This window comes from Micromys minutus (assembly GCF_963924665.1).
Source record: "Micromys minutus genome assembly, chromosome: 24".
Taxonomy (NCBI): Eukaryota; Metazoa; Chordata; class Mammalia; order Rodentia; family Muridae; genus Micromys; species Micromys minutus.
Genome location: NC_137959.1, coordinates 7,973,033 through 7,992,682, shown reverse-complemented (window position 1 = coordinate 7,992,682; position 19,650 = coordinate 7,973,033). Strand labels below are relative to the sequence as shown.

Genomic DNA, 19,650 nt, shown 5'->3' with positions numbered 1-19,650 from the left:
CTCCCCAAAGCAAATTCCCTGACCTCAAGTGAATATGTCACTAATCATTCACTCATTGTCCTGACAAGGGATGATTAGATTATTTAACTTGGAGTTTATTGTAATAGGGTTGTAATGAACATTTTTTTACATACACTTTAGTAAAATCATATATAAATTAGGGGGTAAATTTCATATCTGTTACAATGTATCTATATGTTAAATAATTTGCTCATCATCTGTCCCAAATTCCATTTCCCATACTATTTATTTGTCCCCAGTTAAGATGCTGTCTGTCTTCACCAACACTAAGTATTGTTGGTCTTTTGTCTTTAGCATTCTGGTGGATTTGGGTTGATATAGTTATGAAACCTAAAACTTTAGGTAGTGCCCCATACAATCATTTCTCCTTTTCTCTCCAGAGAATCAAAGCTGGTATGTACCATTTCTAGGCATGTTGTTACAATTTGGTTTAGTCTATTATATATGTATAAATAATGCACGCAATTTTTGCTTGCAATTTTACAGATACAGTATTTCAGGTTTGCCTTTACTTCAACCTATACACAATATGTTGTAATTGCCTACCTTATCCAAGAGTCAGTTTATGAATTTTTACTATTATATTACATAGTGTATAATTAAAATGTTGCTATCAGTGTTATACTTGTGTGTTTCTTCTGTTAGACACAAGAAACTTGAGTCATTGCTTTTGCATGCAATTTATTTCCATCAATAGAGCTAGCACAGGTGTAACTGTAATTACTTTCACCAGACTTAATATTTCAGATTGCCAGGCTTTCAAAATTCTGGTCAATGTGATGGTGTTAATGGTCCATTAGCTACTTCTCTGTTGCTGTTATAAAACGCCATGACCAAAGCAACTTATGGAAGAAAATGTTTATTTGGGCTTATGATTCCGGTGGGGTGGAGTCCATGGTGGTGGGGACAGAATAGCAGCTGCAGTAGAAAGCTGAGGGCTCATATCTCAAAGGAAAGAAGCAGAGTGAACAACTGTAAATTTAATTCTCAAAGCCTTTCAGTGACATGGCCACATCTCCTAACATTACCAAACATCACCAGCAACCGTGTCTCAAATGCTCATCTACACAAGCCTCTCACCATCCCCTCCCAACCACAGCATCCCAACCACCACATCCCAACCACCACATCCCAATCACCACATCCCAACCATCACATCCCAGCCATCACAAATGACATCCCATTCTGGTGCCAATCTGGATATTTTAAATGTAATTAGAATCTTTAGTTCTATCAAAAACCTCTGTTCATGTTCTTCACCTATAATTCCTTAGGGTTTTCTACAGTGTTCTCACCAAGTAGACTTATTTCTCCTGTATATAGTTTTTTTCTCAGTTGTATTGCCAAAACTTTCTCTTTTCATTTAAAGGTATGCTTTCCTTATCTCTCTGATGCCTTTGATCGCGTAGACGTTTTATCTTTTGAATTCACTGTGCTTCTATTGCTTTTTAGGCATTAGTCCTATTTCTCCATCGATGTCTCCCCTACGATTCTTCTGCTGCCTTTGTGCTTTTGCTTTGCATATTTAATTTATCTGAAATTTAAATGTTTAAAAAGGTACTTATTTTTATTTTATACGTGTTTGCCTGCATGTATGTCTGTGTGATACGCGTGTGCAGTGCCCATGGACAACAGAAGAGGGTGCTGTATCCTCTGAGACTGGAATTACAGTTGGTTGTGAGTTGCCCCCATGGGTGCTGGGAATTTAACCAAGGTTCTCTGGAATAGCGGCCAGTGCCCTTAATCACTGAGTGGTCTTTCCAGCCCCTCACCTGGAATTGTATGTGTTGTAAGGAGGTTTCTAATCTCATTTTCCTTTCTATGGGTAGCTGCCTGGGTCACTTTGACAATGGTTCTCTTACTGATAATGTTGTGATTTCTGCTCTTCATGGACCCTACTGCCTGTGAGTTTTCTTTAAGAGCTCTAGGCAGGTGCATTTGCTTGTTTATTTGTGACAGATTAATTAAGACAATATTGTTTTAATTAACATATTAAAACTTCTGCCTGGGTTTAAATAGTCTATGCTTTTTGTGACTTTCCCTTTAAGTATATCACTCCATCAAATTCCATTAAAAATCTGCTGTCTTTTGGCTCTAATTATATCTCGGTGATATTTTACTTCTGTGTAGTTTCTATACCTAGATTTGAATTTTATAGTTTTATACTTATGGTTTAGAATTATCCTATATACAAAATGAATTAATTATATATTCTACATACAGATCCCTCATCTTCAGATTCTGTTTTGTTTTTAAAGCACGGCATTTGGAGTTCTTTTATTGAGGTCTGAGCTGTAGGATTCTTTGGATATTTACTTTGTTATCTGTCTGCAGAGGTGTCTGTCTGCAGAGGTGACAGTCTGTGTACCTGAGCTGGCTGGAGTACAGCAGGCTGGGCCTAGTCAGCTGTCCAGTCTCTTCATTAGTGGTGTACCTCAGGACACGCTCTTTCCTTTGGTTGCCCTTATGCAAAACTGAATGTCAGAGACTTACAAAGCTCCAGTTCATGTACCCTAAGTCAGGACAATTCTGAAGAAATGTCTCAGACTCAGAGCCAAGACCTTCAGCGACAGCATAATTTAGGTCAGCCCTTCCCGATGTCCAATCCATTACCACACGTTCCCACCTGTTGTTCCCAAATGCTTTCCCAGGCACACTGCCTCGCCTCTACTTATGCTGACCTGGAGTGTCTTCCCAAGGCAGTTAGTGCCAGAGCTGGTCCATAAAAGATAGGATTTATAACATGAATCGTGGCAACTTTCCCACTCGGCGGACCTCTTACTGGTGACAGGCAGGAGACAGATAGTCCTTGGCACAAGGTGACAGTGCAGTGGTTAAAATCTTCATCAGTAGTGAACCGGGATGGTGTTCTAATGGAAGGTAATATTCTAATGGGAACAGTGTATGACACAATTGGAAAATATGAGAGAAACAGTAATCTTAAGGAGAGTAGCAATGCATGATTGTACTAAGTAAAATTAATTATTTGAGACCAGAAAAAAAAAAAAAAAGCCCAAAGTGCTTAATTGGATTTTAAAATCTAACTGTAAAATGGAGTGGTTCTCTGCTAGGAAATAAAGAGGCTTTTACTCTGCAGTAGGAAGACAGAAAAAAACTGAGGAACCAGCGCAGTTCTTAATCACAAGTGTGGCGGAGCTCCAAAGGAGATTAACCATAAAACTCAAGGAGCGTAGATGGTTTCAGGTCAGAGTGTTGGTCAGACAGAGATGCTGATGACACTGAAAGTCCGGTTCTCCTGAGTCCTCTGAGCCGGACCGTGGCCCAGGTTTCCAGTTAATTGTGGGTGCCTCTGCAGCCTTCATGGCCAGCAGTGATGCCCACGGAAGACCCGAGAAGACATTTGCCTCAGCATGACTCAGCAATTGGTGTTGGTTCAGACTTGGTGAGCCTGCCCTTTAGGTGTTTGTTTTAGACAAATTTAAGCACAGAACAATTTGGTGATTATCTGATGATAATTAACTCAATCCCTCATTCACAGCAAAACGTCACAAATGTCCTTGAGGAGCAAAGTAAGCTAAATACAGATCAGACCTGGGTAGTGTGTAATTTTAAAATGCATGCTTGCTCTTAGCCAGCAACAGACATCTTACCCAGCTCCCAGGGCTAGCTTCCCCAAACCTCTAAAGATAGCCTCACAGTTGTGCCCTTTTTGTTGCCCACCTGAGTCCCTGCGAACAGAAAACAACCAGACAGCCTTACTATTTTAACCAGCCAGATAAAACAACTGCTGGGCAAAGAATACCTCGGCTGCCTGCAGAGGTTACAAAGTATCTATCCCTGAGACCTACATGTCTGTTGTTTCCCATCTGTTCCAGTCTGGTCCGAATCCTTCTCCCTCTTTCCTCCTCTTCCTCTGGGACCCAGAAATCCCTGCGATTGGGCTCTGCCATCTTTATTGACCAGTTAAAACCGGGAGAAGGCTCGCATGGATCCATTCCTGGTGGGGACAGCCCCTCTTGAGGAAGCAGAATTAGCAACAAAACACAACACACCAGGGCGATCCATAACAGACGTGACTACATGGAAGGTGTTAGTAAAGTCCATAAAGATAGGTCCTATAGATTGACAGGCAAAATCCAGGTTTTTGATTGGCCGAGAAAAGCATATATATGACAAGGGTCTGAGGAGAATCCAGTGCCTGAAAAAGCTTCTGGCCACACAGATAGCACAAAGAAAGAGTCACCAGGATAGAAAGCACCCCACTCTAGCCTTTAAGGTAGATAACAATCCTGGGAGCTAGGCCTTCAAAGTTCCTCCGGTGCCTATCCGTGAGCACGGAGATCTTCAGGTCTCCCCAGAGTTAGTGTCTAATCTTCTCTGTTATTTGGAACTCACACAGATGCCTCCTTAGTCTGCCCCCAGCTCTATCTAAACACTAGGTATATGGCTAAGGTTAAGTTAGAACATAAGTTGGCACAATATTGTAATGAATGGCAAGGGCTATGTGGGCAGTAGTAAGGCTGAAGAAGGTTGAGGAGGTGGATGCAAGAGTGTGGTGTTCCCACCAACACCATCCCAGAGTGGATGGGCAACACGGAAGGATACTGCTGGTCCACATCTGCAATCCCAGCCCTTGCAAAGCTGAGGCAGGAGTGTGGGATCAGGGAGAGATTGTTAATATTCCAGTGCTGGGCCAGGCTTCCTTCATGTATCTGTGTGTTTCAGATAGGAACGTATTATCAGTTTTGTTTGTGAATAGTATTTAAATTATTATAGAGTAGGTTTACTAGTACTTAAGATTTTAATCAACTTTAAGGTACCAGACAAAAATTCAGTCAGTGAACTTTGTTCCAAGCCCAAGAGAATACAAACACTCAAGCCCAATAGCTACAGTATTGCAGATTAAGCTGCATCTTAACTCCCTGTTAAGGAGTTAACCCTTGAGGACACAGGCAAAGTGCCTAAAATGCAAGGAGCAAGCCCATGAGCCATATTAGCTATTGTTGACATCTTATGTTTGTGAAACTGCAGACAAATGGGGAGCTGTGGCCCCTACTAGATTATCATAGCACATGCTGGCCAGAGCACTCAGTACCTGGGGCTCCAATCATCTCCTCTCACCCCTCCCCTAAACTTCTCCAGCTCATCTCACCTCACCCCTCCCCTAAACTTCTCCAGCTCATCTCACCTCACCCCTCCCCTAAACTTCTCCAGCTCATCTCACCTCACCCCTCCCCTAAACTTCTCCAGCTCATCTCCTCTCACCCCTCCCCTAAACTTCTCCAGCTCATCTCACCTCACCCCTCCCCTAAACTTCTCCAGCTCATCTCACCTCACCCCTCCCCTAAACTTCTCCAGCTCATCTCACCTCACCCCTCCCCTAAACTTCTCCAGCTCATCTCCTCTCACCCCTCCCCTAAACTTCTCCAGCTCATCTCACCTCACCCCTCCCCTAAACTTCTCCAGCTCATCTCACCTCACCCCTCCCCTAAACTTCTCCAGCTCATCTCACCTCACCCCTCCCCTAAACTTCTCCAGCTCATCTCACCTCACCCCTCCCCTAAACTTCTCCAGCTCATCTCACCTCACCCCTCCCCTAAACTTCTCCAGCTCATCTCACCTCACCCCTCCCCTAAACTTCTCCAGCTCATCTCACCTCACCCCTCCCCTAAATTTCTTCAGCTGGTGGACTTCCCTCAGCTTTTCACTCTGATAAAATGGTGCCATTTTGTCTGTGAACTCTCTTGGCTCCCTTATCCTCCTGGTCCCCTCTTGTGGCTCTCTCTCTCTCCTCTGTGTTCTTTTTCCTTTCTCTTATCCTCTCTCCTCTCATGGCTGGTTCAGTCTACCGACCATGCTTAGTTTACATCTTTCTCTCCTTGCTCTGGACTCTTCAGATGCCTCTGGCAGCATTCTCCCTCGTGTTTACAACAGAATCCTCCCCTTCCCCGAACCTTGGAGCAGCCATGTTCTCATTTTATACATTCGGAGGTAGTGGTGTCTGTTGAAACTGATAAACGTGGTGGAAGCCTGAAGAAAGCAAGGATGTTTTGATTAGATGCTGTGGTAAACGGGAATGAGAGAAGGGGAATCCTGAGAGGCTTGAGTTTAGTGATGTAGACTCCTGTTTATGTATCCGCACCACCTCCCCGAGCCCTACCCAGAAAATCAATATAGGAAGGAAAAGGTACACCGTTTAATTATTGGGAGTAGAAAAAATATGATAAATTGTGACTGATGAGATGGGACTGTTTTATTAAGTGGAACTTGGGGTGGGGGGAAAATCTGAAAACGATGACTAACCAAGAGAATACAGAACAGAGAGGTCAGGTCTAGTGGAGGAGTCTAGTAAGCCAAGACGTTGGAGTTCGGATTTCTTGAACAAAACGGCTCTTTGGAGATAAGGCTCGAGGTGTGGTTATGAAAGGGGATGGAGATGAACAAAACAAAACAAAAAACAGATCCAGATAAGACGTCTTCCGTTGAGATGCAAATGTGATAAAAGGTAAGGGAAAAATGAGTGGACAAATAAAACAGCTCCACTCTAGTATAGAAGGCAGTAAGTGATAATCGCCCTGCGAGTTATGTCAAGGACTTTCTACCCAAAGGTGAGAGGGGAACATCTACCCTCAGTGTTATTTAAAGCAAACAGTCTTGTAGGAAAGCATAGTCAGATCTCAGCCTCAGAGCAGAAGCAGAGAACGTGGGAAGTTTCGTTCACAAAGGAACAGAATGTACACAGCAGAGAGCAAGCAAAAGACACCTCCGAACTCAAAACTAGGGGTGGGGGAGGGGAACCTGTGGTCTCTCCGGCGCATGCCTATAATACTAGCGCAGAGAGGTGGGGAATCGTATGTAGTTTCAAGACCAGGGTTGCATTCACTATGTCTCAGAAAACAACAACAAAAAATGTGCGATAGGAAGCTTGTCAGGCTCAGAGAAAGGAAAAAGGATTTCAGAAGAATCAGGCAAAAACTGCTAGTAAAGTAATTTTTCCCTCTCAAATTTTTTGTGGTTCGTCTTTCTCTTCCTTTTGGACTTTTCAATTCTCTTAGTAAAATAATAAAATTAGAATGACATAGCGGAGGCCTTGAGATCCTGCAGCTCTCTGACCACATATGTCCTTGGCCACACTGGAGCTTCTTTCCTCCCTAGCAAGTCCACTTCCGGGAAGGCGAGCCCTCCCCCTCCCCCGGGAGGGGCGGGTTCGGGGCGGAGCAAGCAGAGCTGGGCGGGGTGTGCTGGACTTTTCCGGTTGACGTGTATAACCTTGGCGCTCTGACGTGGCAGGATATCCGGTTTCGCTCCCTCTGTGCTGTGTCTGCCGTTGTGGCCTGCGCCTTGGCCTCTCCATTCCGTCCTCGGCCACTACGGTGAGCAGCTTGTCCCCGCGAGGCTGCGCGACCTGGGTGGCTCGGGAAAGCGTGAGGGACACGCGGGACGCTGGCGGGTCGCGAGCCTCGTGGGTCTCTCCGCGTCCCCGCCTCCAGGCCTCCCAGAGTCTGGATTCCGGTGTTTCTCTCTCCTGCCCGAAAAGATTGGGCATGGGGGTGAGAAAGCAGAAGCCTGGTTGTCTATATTGTAGCCTTTCTGAGTGCTGAAAACTCGGAAGCATCCGACTTGTTAAAACTGTTGCTTCTAGGCATGAAGGAAGGGCAGCGAAAGCCGCTGTAGTTCCTTAGTCTCTTCCGAGAAAATGGGTTGGCTTTACAGACAGCCCTTGGCTTGCTGGATATTTGTTTAGATACCGCGTCGGTGAGAGTGTTCTGTATAATACTATATGTTGACAGAATTAGAGAGCTCAACTTGGCACAAAACGAAAATAGTCATTTCTTATTAATGGTGCATACATAGAATTTTTTTTTTTTTTGAGTGAAGAGAATAGTTAGGGTGAAAACACAGTTACTCCTCTGGCTGTTATGGTGAGGTCCTTGATGCTTATGCTGTTTGAGAGTTGCTTGGAATCTCTGGGGAGGGAGGGCCTTCGTTTAGAAGCCTACAGCTGGAATAACGTGTTTGTTGTAACGTTGCTAAAGACATCAGACATGATGAGGTGCGTTTAAAGTTGAAAGATTGACTTAATATTTAAGGAAAGTATAAACACTGTGTAACTGAACTCAGCAATTATGGCTTTTCTGTTTTCTTGCTTAGAAGGGAACATGCCGAAAAAAAAGACTGGTGCGAGGAAGAAGGCGGAGAACCGCCGAGAGCGCGAGAAACAACTCAGGGCATCAAGAAGTACTATTGACCTAGCCAAGCACCCGTGCAACGCTTCCATGGTGAGCGCTTTCAGAACCGTGGCTGGTGGCTGAATGAATGGAAGGACTGTATAGGACCATATATAAGACCTGTCTGGAAAGAATGATCAGCTATAGTGTATGGTGTGTTCAGTACAGGAAACCGGTTAGAGGGGTGGCGTATCCCCACGCGTACCGCCGGTGACAGTAGATGTGGAAGGCATGGGTAATGGGAAGTGTATGAGAACATTCAGCTTTCTTATCTATTTAGCTCAGTTTTCACCATTTTCTCTTAGCCAGTCTCTGTTTATTGATTTCTCTTGCTGATGCTGAGCACCCTGACGTCTAGCCATGCCCCATGTTGTTAACTAACTTAATTTGTCTTTGCTAAGCGGGTTGGTCTTGGGAAAGTCAGGTTGATTTTAAATACTTCATTTACATGACTTAATTTGTATCAACTCTGGGCGCTACCATGGTGGCTGATGGCGTGCCTCTTTATGTGACTCGTTTGTTTATGAATGACAGAAACACAATTTAACCTTAAAGTGGTACTTCACTAAAGCAGTACCTCTGAGCTGTGGGAAGAAGGAAGGACTTGGGACAGTCTTTGCTTTTGTTTCCTTTGCTGCTCCTGCCTCTGAGGACTGCAGTGCTTTATCATTTAGCCTGGTTTCTGGCAGCATGCGTATATCATATCTCGTGTTGTGGAGGTCACAGAGAGAAAGCTTTCTAAGAGGTTGGGCTTGTGCTCTCTTTTTTGGTCTGATTTATGGTATACTCAGTCAGATTTTATGGTACAGATGTGACTGTGGGGACTGTGTTGTGAATATCGGGTTCTTGGGTTCTTTTGAGAAAAGAGGAGTGCTGACAGACAAGACTGACTGGTGCCCATACGTGCATGTCATGGAGTAGATCTTGGTTTCCAGCAAAGGGAAAGGAATGGACTAAATGAGGCCTGGGGAGAAGAGGTTGGACCATTGCTAGAAGACTGGCCAGTGGTGACGCGACTAGAGTGGACCAGACTAGCGAGCTTTCGAAGCTCCACTTCAAATGTAGATAGCTTATGGTCTTCTTTCCTAGCATCTACTCAATATAGGCAAATAGGATGTTTTTTAATTAAAATAGAAAATCCAGCAGGGACTTGTCTGTTTTCTGTAGTATTTGGTTTCTTTAAAACAACCAAAGGGGATCTATTCTATTTAGCTTCATTTGTAATATGGCTTTTTTTCCATTATTGATCACGGAGTGTACCTTTGTTTACCCTTGCTAGTGGAGTATGTACACAGGGCTTGAGCTGGAATTGGGATGTAGTTACATTTTAATTAAGGAAAGAAAATAGTCTGTATGATGTAAGCAAATGTTCCATTTTTAGACAGCAGAAAATTAATCTTATGCTTTACATTTTACAGGAATGTGACAAATGTCAGAGGTAAATTTTCTTTATTCTCTTTCTGTATAAAATTGTCCTGTGTGGTTTTTGTTGCTGTAATATGATACTAGGGGAGAAAAGGGTTCATTCTATCTTACATCGATGAGTGGGGCCATGGCAGGAGCTCAAGGCAAGAACCTTGGGGTTGGAGCTGATGCAGAGGCCATGGAGGGATGCTGCTTACTGGCTTGCTCCAGACTCAGTTCAGTCTACTGAACACTGCCTGCCAGGGTGGCACTGCTCACGGTTCAGTAGATCCCCGTCCATCAAGTAGCAGTTGAGAAAGTGCTCTGCAGACAGGCCACAGCCCAGTCTGGAGGCGGCTTCAGTTGGGGCTTCCTCCTCTCAGATACTCTAGTCTGTGTCAAGTTGATTAAATACTAATCAGCACAGGGATAAATTAGTCTCATCCTTTATCTGAAATTGACCCTATTTAAAATTTTTGTTTTACATGGCAAGGCGGCAGAAGAATAGAGCATTTTGCTATTTTTGTAATTCTGTTCAGAAGTTACCAATTTGTGCACAGTGTGGTAAGTATACAGCCATGAAGGCTTGTCTTTATCATCACGTTTGTGTGACAGTTACCAAGTCTAGGTGGAGCTATTTCCCTAAATTCAAAATAAAACTAAATGGTATTTCCTAGAGAAGAAAAAACGGTGTTTCCTTAGAAGCCTCTGCAGGCTCTTAGTATGCAAACACATCTGATCAGAAAATACACTTATACTGAGTGCTGCTGTTTCTGCCATCTCTCTCTCCTCTTGAGATTTCTGCTGTGTCTCATGGAGACTTGGCTTAGGGAACATAGTCAGCTTTACTCTAGGTTCACCTCAAGCTTTTCTGCTTGAACCAATCACATCCTCTCTGCTTTGGAGGGGATGGGGGTGCCATTGACACGTGCCCGTACAGAGCTGCAAGCTAGCAATAGGCACATGTGGGAGATTGCTAGTGCTGCTCTAGTTTCCCAGGAGGTCATCTATTCAGTGGTACAGCTAGTGCAGAAGAGAGACTCAGCTGCCTTTGCTGTACCAAATGTAAGTGGACGGAGGCTGAGAGCAAGCTTGTGCGAAGGTAGAAGGCACTCCTCCCTGTATGTTCAGTGTCTCTAGGTTTGGACTTTAGAGAGCTATGTACAGATGCATTTTCCGTTATAGTCTTACAGTTTGTTTTAGACATGGAACACTTGGGTAGCTACTGCCCTGTGCCCACTGTGCCTACTTTTCTTGTTTTCTAATTCAGCTTCTCAGGAAACAAGGTGCTGGCAAACCAAGCATCTTCTGTTGGTCTTGTGTTTCACTCTGTGGTCTGATGGGCATTTAATAAATATGTTATCACTAATCTCGGCATATTGTCTGATGAGCAGATTCCTGGCCAGATGAGGCTAGGTAATTCATACATGAGCACATTTCAGGCTCTGTGGTGGTTTTTATATATAAATAAACTTAAGTGCAGCAATTAGGCTCTGTAATCATTCACTGTGCCTTCTGATAGTATGTGGCAAGAAATAAACTGGTACGGCCAAGGCAGGTAGTTTTTATTGTGATTTATGAATATAAAACTCATCTTAAAGCATGGTTTTGCTGTGTTTTGATTCACTCGAATTTCATAAGATTTGAAACTGTCAAAATGATCATCGAATTATAGTGTATAACCTGGAACTTTATTATATAACTTTTAGGGATAAGTACATTTCTGATCTCTCAAGATCTGACTAAGGTGATGAGATATATATCTAATTCTTTTACTTATGAAAGTGAGAAAGTAACTGCTTTCATTTAAAATTTTTGAAGCCATTTTCATAGGCACTTGAGTTAAAGAGGAACTAGTGAGCACTAGTATGTACTAACTGTAGGACTAATAGTGCACATGGCCATTCTTTAACCAGGAAAAACCAAGTGTATGATGAAGTCTTCAGACTGCGTCATCAAGCATGCTGGTGTGTACAGTACTGGCCTGGCTATGGTGGTAAGCTGCTTTTCATTTCTTAGTGTCGGTTCCCAAGGATAGGATTAAGTCATTTTAACCCATAGTTTACTTAATTTGTTTGCAAAATAATTTTTACTAATTCCTAGAGAATTTTCTACAATATATTTCCACCACATTGACTCTTCCCAGATAGATCTCTATCCCATCTCTAGCCACCCAACTTTGTGTTCTTTCTTTAAATTTTTATTTTATGCTATTTTAGCCTATTAAGTCCAATTTATTTTGTCCAAATTATTTTAGATGTAATGTCTACCTTAGAGCATGGTCAGCCAACCAGGCGTCACACTCTCAAAGAAAACTGATCCTGTCCCAGAAGCATATCAGATACCAACAGAGGGAGTGACTTTGCCCATATCTCATCTCTATGCTAGGATAATGCTGGCTTCCAGCTTCTTGACAGATTTTGTGCATTCTGTCAGAGTTGCTGTGATTTCTGTGTGTAACTTCCTTGTTGTCTCTGGGCACACTTTTACTTCCTCATAATCCTCTACCATCTTTGTCTCTTACAACCTATCTTTGTTACAGATCCCTGATCCTTAGAGAGAGAGAGAGACAGAGACAGGGACACAGACAGACAGAGACAGAGAGGTGGCAGACATCTTTCTGCTCTCTGCAGTCTCTTACCTCTGCATATTGACCAGTTTTTAGTCTTTATGTTAATTACCATTTATTGTAAGAAAAGAAGATTCTCTGAGGTTTGAGAGAAACACTCATCTATGTATATAGTAAAAAGTCATTAAGAGTCATTTTGTGTCAAATTAGCAGACTAATAGTAATGTGACCTATGACCTTTGTAGCCACAGATTCTTTGGTCCTGATGATAGTGTCAGGTATGAGTTTCATCTTCTGGAGTAGACCTTAAATTGGGAGTAGTTGGTTGTTCCCGCTTGCTACCCTTCCATGTCCTAGAGTGGGGCAAGCAGGAAGGCAACTGAACCATTCTTCAGTGTTTCCCCGGAGCCCTTTGTTGTGAACTGTGAGTTCTGTGCCTTAACGTCTTCTGGATTGCCAAATTGAGAGCCTTTTTATTGCTAGATTCCTAGCTGAAGGAGAGGTAGCTGGAAGTTTTCCTACACCTGACCTCACAAGTCAGAGCCAGCCCCACCCCCACCCCCTGACCTGCTGTGTTTTGGTCCTTTGTTTTGTAACAGCCTTAGTGGGTGCGCTGGTCCTGTGGTAGCTGATACACTGCTCTTGTTTTTTCATTGCAGGGGGCAATATGCGACTTCTGCGAAGCGTGGGTTTGCCATGGGAGGAAGTGTCTAAGCACCCATGCCTGTGCCTGCCCACTCACAGATGCAGAGTGTGTGGAATGTGAGCGAGGGGTATGGGACCATGGTGAGCGATGAGGTGCAAACAGGTCCTAGCTATGAGTAAATGCTCGCTACTCAGTTTGATGCGTTTCTCAGTTTAGCTGCCATCTTGACAAGTTATGGAATAGGGCTGCTGTTGTTCGTTTGCTTTGTTTTTTCCAAAATATGTTACTTGACTTTCTCATAGTAGTAGATAAAATTATCTACTGAAAGTGTTTGTGTCAGTTGCCCCTTATAATGTACATATACAGTATGTACATGATTAATATGTTTCAGAATTAGGGTTTTTTTATTGCTTATTTATTTACATTTCAAATGTTACGCCCCTTCCCAGTTTCCCCGTCACAAACCCCCTCCTCCCTTCCCCATCCCCTGCTTCTATGAGGGTGCTCCCCCCACCCAGCACTCATTCCTGCCTTACCACCATAGCATTTCCCTGTGTTGGCATTGAGTCCCCAAGAACCAAGGGCCTCTCCTCCCATTGATGCCTCTTCAGAAAAGGCCATTCTCTGCTACATAAGTAGCTGGAGCAGTGGGTCTCTTCATGTGTACTTTTTGGTTGGTGGTGTAGTTCCTGGGAGCCCCGGGGGTTCTGGTTGGTTGATATTGTTGTTCTTCCTATGGGGTTTTAAACCCTTTCAGCCTTTTCAATCCTTCCCCTAACTCCTCCATTTGGGGTCCCCGTGCTCAGTCTAATGGTTGGCTGTGAGTATCTGTATTGGTCAGGCTCTGACAGAGCCTCTTGGGACAGCTGAACCAGGCTCCTCTCAGCAAGCCCTTCTTGGTATCTGCAATAGTGTCTGGGTTTGGTGTCTGCAGATGGGATGGATCCCTAGGTGGGGCAGTCTCTGGGTGGCCTTTCCTTCAGTCTCTGCTCCACTCTTTGCCCCATGCATTTCCTTTAGACAGGAGCAATTCTGTGTTATTTTGAGATGGGTTTATGGCTCCATCCCTCATCCATGGGCTGTGCCTAACCTTTGGATATGGTCTGTACAGGTTTTTTCTCCCCTTTGTTGGATAATAATTTTTAAAGTTATTAAGTTTGCAATATTACATTTATGGGTTTTATTTAAATCTCACAGGAGGCAGAATATTCAGTTGTTCATTTTGCCATAATTTTCTCTGTGAAGATGACCAGTTTGAACATCAAGCTAGCTGCCAAGTTTTAGAAGCAGAAACGTTTAAATGTAAGTTGTCTTGTTAGCTGTTCTTGTACCTAGGATTCTGAATAGTATAAATGTAAAACTTAATTAAAAGGAATACGAGGGTTTTGTTTGTTTTTTGTTTTTGTTTTTTAATGCTACCTCTTAGTGTTTTGTGTGGTGTGTTTATTTTGTTTATGGGAAAAAAAAACCTCCAAACATTAGCTCTGAATTTTCCTGTGAGGACTGTAGTACTGGCTGAGCCGTTCACCTGTGGACTTGGTCAGATGTTGCCGTTCAGTGCCTTTAAGGATGTGATCTCACTCCTGGTTCATCTGTAGCAGGGCAGGGACTTGGGCTACTCTTACTTTTGGGTTGGGTTCTGAGCTCAGTGTAACCTGCACCCACAATTCTTCATTTTCTAGTTGAGAACCAGTGTTACCAATTGGGTTAGTAGTAATAGTACTAGAATTATCCTTATAATTTCAAAAGGCTTTTGAAGTGAGAATGTGCATAAAGTATTTATGCTGTGATGCCTGGCGTTGACCCTCGTTCCTAGACTGACATTCTCAGTGACTCATTTCTTTTGTGTGGTTCTTACTCTGAGGTAGCTGCTAATCCAACATTCATCTACAGATGTTAATTGTTCATTCATTGATCTGAGATATGTACTGCACACTGTATATAAAATTCAGTATACACAGGAATTCCCCTGAGTATTTTAAAGTACGTTGTATTAAACACCTCCCTACCCCCAGTTTAGGCTTTTTCAGAATATATTATACAGAAATAAAATTATCTATGGAGGAAGCCTGGGTGCTTTGTGTCTTTATAGTACTTGGATCATGCAGGTGGTCAGCAGATTAATTTGGCTATGAAGCCATTGAGCGATCAACCACTGATTCAAGATGTGGCAGAAATGATGTGCAAGTCCGAGTGCCTGACAGGATTTTAAGCTGAGTCTTGTCTCCCACAGGTGTTTCCTGCAACCGACTGGGCCAGCATTCATGTCTCCGGTGTAAGGTGTGTCTGCCTGCTGTCCCTGAGTTTATCTGACTCCCTGTACGCTTGCTCCAGTCCTTGGATACTTACGGTGCTAATAAGTGGAACTTTAAACGTGTGGCTTTATTTTCTTTTTCTTAAATTGACACTAGGTCTTGCTGTCAGGTTTGGGTTGGCCTTGAATTCACAGTAATTCTCCTTCCTGAGCATTGGGGTTCCTGGCCTCACTCATTTACCTCAGAAGCACATCTCTTCTTTGTCAGCTTTCTCTCCGTGCCTGTCCTACTTAGCTCCGGGTTCTGCTTGAGTCTGTGGAATGCCTTTCAGTTTGTCAGCAGAGCTGCTGCAGGGATTTTGAGCACCGTCTGCACACTTTACATCACCTTGTGATGTCCATCTTGTTTGGGGGCTCTCTCCTTTTTACTCTATACTTAGGGTGTGGATATTGCCTTTCCACCCCTTAGTTGGTTGGTGGTATACTCTGAAGAACTACCCATCTTTCATTATTGATAACCTCAAGTCGATAAGCCACTTTCTGTGTCATCCTCTGTATAAGTGCCTTGTGTGAGGTCTGTTGCAGAAGAGTCCCTTTAAGGAATTGAAATCAAGAGCATGTGACCAGTCCCAATACAATTCTTAACTCTTAAGCAAAACTATCTTTAAATGTTTTTGCAATACTGGATGGTATCTTTTTATATCTTACATTAAATATTACCTTATTTCTGCTTCTCTTGTGTAGGCTTGCTTCTGTGATGAACATACAAGGAGCAAAGTGTTTAAGCAAGAAAAAGGGAAACAACCTCCTTGCCCTAAATGTGGGCATGAAACGCAGGAGACAAAGGATCTTAGCATGTCAAGTAAGGCTTCTCATCGGTTAGCAATGCGGTGGGTGGCTTTCTTGCTTAGACTACATTTATCTTTTTCTCTATTTTTCCTCTGTGTGTATGTGTTATACACACACATTTATGAACTCTTTGTTTGGAAAGATAAATGTACTGTCATAAGCAGGTGGGGTTTTATAGTCTTGAAAAATATTTGGTACAACTTTTCAGTTTGATGCAAGGAACATACTATTCACTGTGTTTGCTGTTTTCATAGTTGTTTGTGATTATGTTGTAGATTTCAGTAGAAAATTAGGAGACTGCTTCCCTTTTCATTTAGAGTAAGCGCCAGGGTAACAGTGTATTCACGGCAGTGGGGTGTGTGAGCGATGGCCTGGCTGATAATGTGGATTGACTGTCTTTTGTAGCACGCTCCTTGAAATTCGGCAGGCAGACTGGAGGAGAAGAAGGAGATGGAGCCTCTGGGTATGATGCTTATTGGAAGAACCTGTCGTCGGACAAGTATGGAGATACTGGATACCATGATGATGAGGAGGAGGAGGATGAAGCAGAGGATGAAGAAGAGGAAGATGGGAAGGACTCAGATGCTGAGTCATCAGATCTGTTCAATAATTTGAATTTAGGAAGGACCTATGCTAGCGGCTATGCTCACTATGAGGAGCAGGAGAACTAGGAGCCACTCCTTGGCACTTATGGAGAGAGCAGGCTGAACCATGAGGATGCTCAAACGTACCCTCCCTTGGCCTTGTCCAAAAGGCTAGTCACACTAGGCTCAGGGGTAGGTTCTAGCGGTTTTATAGGAACTGCTCCGAGAACTTGTAGTGTATGTAAAATGACTTCAATGTAAGACAGATGGAGTAACATGGATTGGATTATTACTGAGTTCAATAATCTGGTTGGTTTCACCATTAGGAACATAATAAAATACATGATAAAGGAATAGAAAGGAAATATATTTATTTGAAATTAAATTACTGTCTTTATTAAAGGCACTGCTTATAAATTCATGTCTCTGATTTCACAAAGTGTAATGGGTAAAATGACCGTATTCTTCCTGAATATTCCTGTTCTGTTTTCACTGACTTGATGCTGTGTAATATTCACGTCTGCATTAGTGGTTGACATGTTTACCGTTTTCTTATGATTGGGGTTCTCTCCATGCTTGTTATCGTCTCTGACAGAAATCTAGTGTTTTCATCCACATAACGGCAGGACTAGTGTTGCTGATGCTTCACCCAGGGAATCTCAGTTTAAAATAAATTTAGTATATTCTTGAATACTTTTGATATCAAGTTCTTGTTTTATCAACTTATTTTGGAAAACATTTAATTATTTTTGTGTAAACTGGCGAGTTTTGACCTAATGTTGGTACAGTAATCGGAGGTGAATTATGTGCCACAAAGATGGGTAGTGTAGACCCGTCTTGAGTGCTGAGTGGAGCCCTGACAGTCTTCCACTTCCTTGTGTCAGCAGTGAGCTCGGCCACTGCACTTCGTTGTCAGCTCAGCCTCTCCTGCTGCTGTGACAGCCTGTTACCAGAGCAGCTCAAGGGAGGGTTCAGTTTTTGCATTTGGTTCCAGAAGGATTTAGTCTGTCAAGGCGCGAGGGTGTGGTGTTGGGAGCATAGAGCAGTTTGTCATATTTCCTCCGCAGTCAGGAAGCAGAACAGGAAGTGGGATGTGTCTGTAAAGCCTTAAGGTCCATGGTGATGTACTGGGGCTCTCCTGAAAGAGCCATAACCTTTCCAAATAATACCACAAGCTGCGACCAAATTCGAACACACGAGTCTGGGGGCGTTTATGTGGAAACCACCACTGTAATGAAAGGGAGAACATGAACTATGGCTGTTTGGAGAAATTTGGGTGACAATTTCTACATCATTGTTTTTGTAAGAACAGCAGAGGGTACAGAAGGACATGAGCTGTTCATGGAAGTTAGGGACCGTGGGTTTTATAGGAAAAGGGTTTTCCTGTCTTCCAGTCCAGACACGTGCATCACACGAAGGTCAGGGCACTCTGGGAAACCCGAGCAACCGGACAGGTAAGACTGAGGCATGTGGGTGCTCTAGAGGATCTTTAAGAATGAGCTCCTAATGCAGAGGCTTTCCAGAGAGTGTGGCCTTTTAATATGGAGCCTGTGTAGCTTAAGTAAAACACAGGGAGACTCAAGACCGAGGAAACAAGCTATAAGAATTAGCCTGCACTGGGAAGAGCCAGAGGAATATTCTAGGGGTACCACTGCTGAAGAGGACCAGAAGAGAAAATCAGTGTGACGGCATCTCCCCTGCCATTGTGGTCTTAGATTACACAGTAGTTATTTTGTTAGAGGATTTAACACTATGGTTAGGATCCTGAGAGATTGTCTTGAGTTAATCCTAGGGTTGGCTTCTAGAAGCATAGTTAAATTAACCCACTTGTGGCCAGGCTTTCTGAGGTGGATGGGAAAGGGAATGGGGAACAGCAAGACTTATGCTCCGAATTCAATCCCTGGGTCCCACATGGTGAGAAAAGAGAACCGATTTCTGCAAGCTGTCCTCTGATAACGTGTGTGTGTGTGTGTGTGTGTGTGTGTGTGTGTGTGTGTGTGTGTGTGTGCGCGCGCGCGCGCGCGCGCGCGCTCGCGACCAAGTGTGTGCACATTGGCTCCCCTTCCTCCTTCATGTTCTACAAGAAGGTTCATTGGTCACCATTCAACAAAGCTGTGGAGACTTGCACAGATGTCAAAGTTTAGAAAGCTCTCTGAAGGCCAATTTGGTTACCAGGGAAACTTGTAGAGCTTAGTGAGCTGATGGCACGTCACACAGGAACTGGTGGCTAAATGGTGTGCCCAACTGCCAAAAGTCAGGGATACAGTGTAATGACTGTCAGGATGAGAACAGTCAGGAAGTAACTTGCAGGGTTAGTCCAACAGAAACTGGCCAAACAAAAGGGAAAACCCGGAGGAAGACCACTTGTGTTCACAGACATAACAGGATAAGGCTGAAGGTGGTTGCCTGTTAACACTAGTGGGAGGTGGTTCAGCTCATGAACCAAAATAAAGAGCTCAGTTGCTTCTTGTCAAGTACTTGGCCATGGTGAGGATGAGTAAATAATCTGCCACTCCAATCAAGTCCCCAAGTTTCTGTATTTGCATTTGTTTCTAGTAATTTTGCCAGTGGAGAAAAGACCAACGTTCATAAAAACCTTTCAAGGTCTAGTATCTTAGAGTATCAACATTGATATTCAAAACCATTTCAGTAAGTCTGAGGGTGGAGATCACAAATGGAAGACTTTTGGCTAAATTTAAACATAGATTTTTCCCCCCCTGGATTTGTGGAAAACCAAATAGAAGCCCCTAAAACTGACTGACTACCTGTGTTAGTTTTGTATCATTGAGACAATGCTGAGATACTCCACTGATGAGAGGAAAGGCTTCTGGCTCATGGTCTTCGAGGCTCTGGTCCACGGATGGGCTGCCTTGTTGCTTTTGCGTCTGCAGATTGTCATGGCGGGCACATGTGAATGAGCAAAACCTCAACTCAGGACCCAGAAGCAAAGAGAGAAAGGAGCAAGACAGGTGGGCCTTTGGAAGATATGCAATATTCAACTTATAGAACTTTTCTCATATACTCCCTTCACTGTAGACAAGTGTGATAAACAGTGTGTCACCAGGAGTGATGGAAGAGCATGCTGCTTCTCTTAGGGATAAGGATGCAGAGATAGTGGCCGTCACATCTACAGT

At 43.4% G+C, this 19,650-nt stretch overlaps 1 protein-coding gene across 1 annotated transcript; it reads left to right on the top strand.

Moving 5' to 3' along the window:
- Positions 1-7,292: 7,292 nt before the first annotated feature.
- On the top strand, positions 7,293-17,207 carry ZNF330 (zinc finger protein 330). Its single transcript, XM_080936928.1, has 10 exons — positions 7,293-7,355; positions 8,134-8,261; positions 9,629-9,648; positions 10,108-10,178; positions 11,531-11,610; positions 12,843-12,969; positions 14,027-14,131; positions 15,063-15,109; positions 15,828-15,945; positions 16,338-17,207. The coding sequence occupies exons 2-10, from the start codon at positions 8,142-8,144 to the stop codon at positions 16,601-16,603; spliced, it is 954 nt and encodes a 317-aa protein (XP_080793054.1). The 5' UTR covers positions 7,293-7,355; positions 8,134-8,141; the 3' UTR covers positions 16,604-17,207.
- The last annotated feature ends 2,443 nt before the right edge of the window (positions 17,208-19,650 follow it).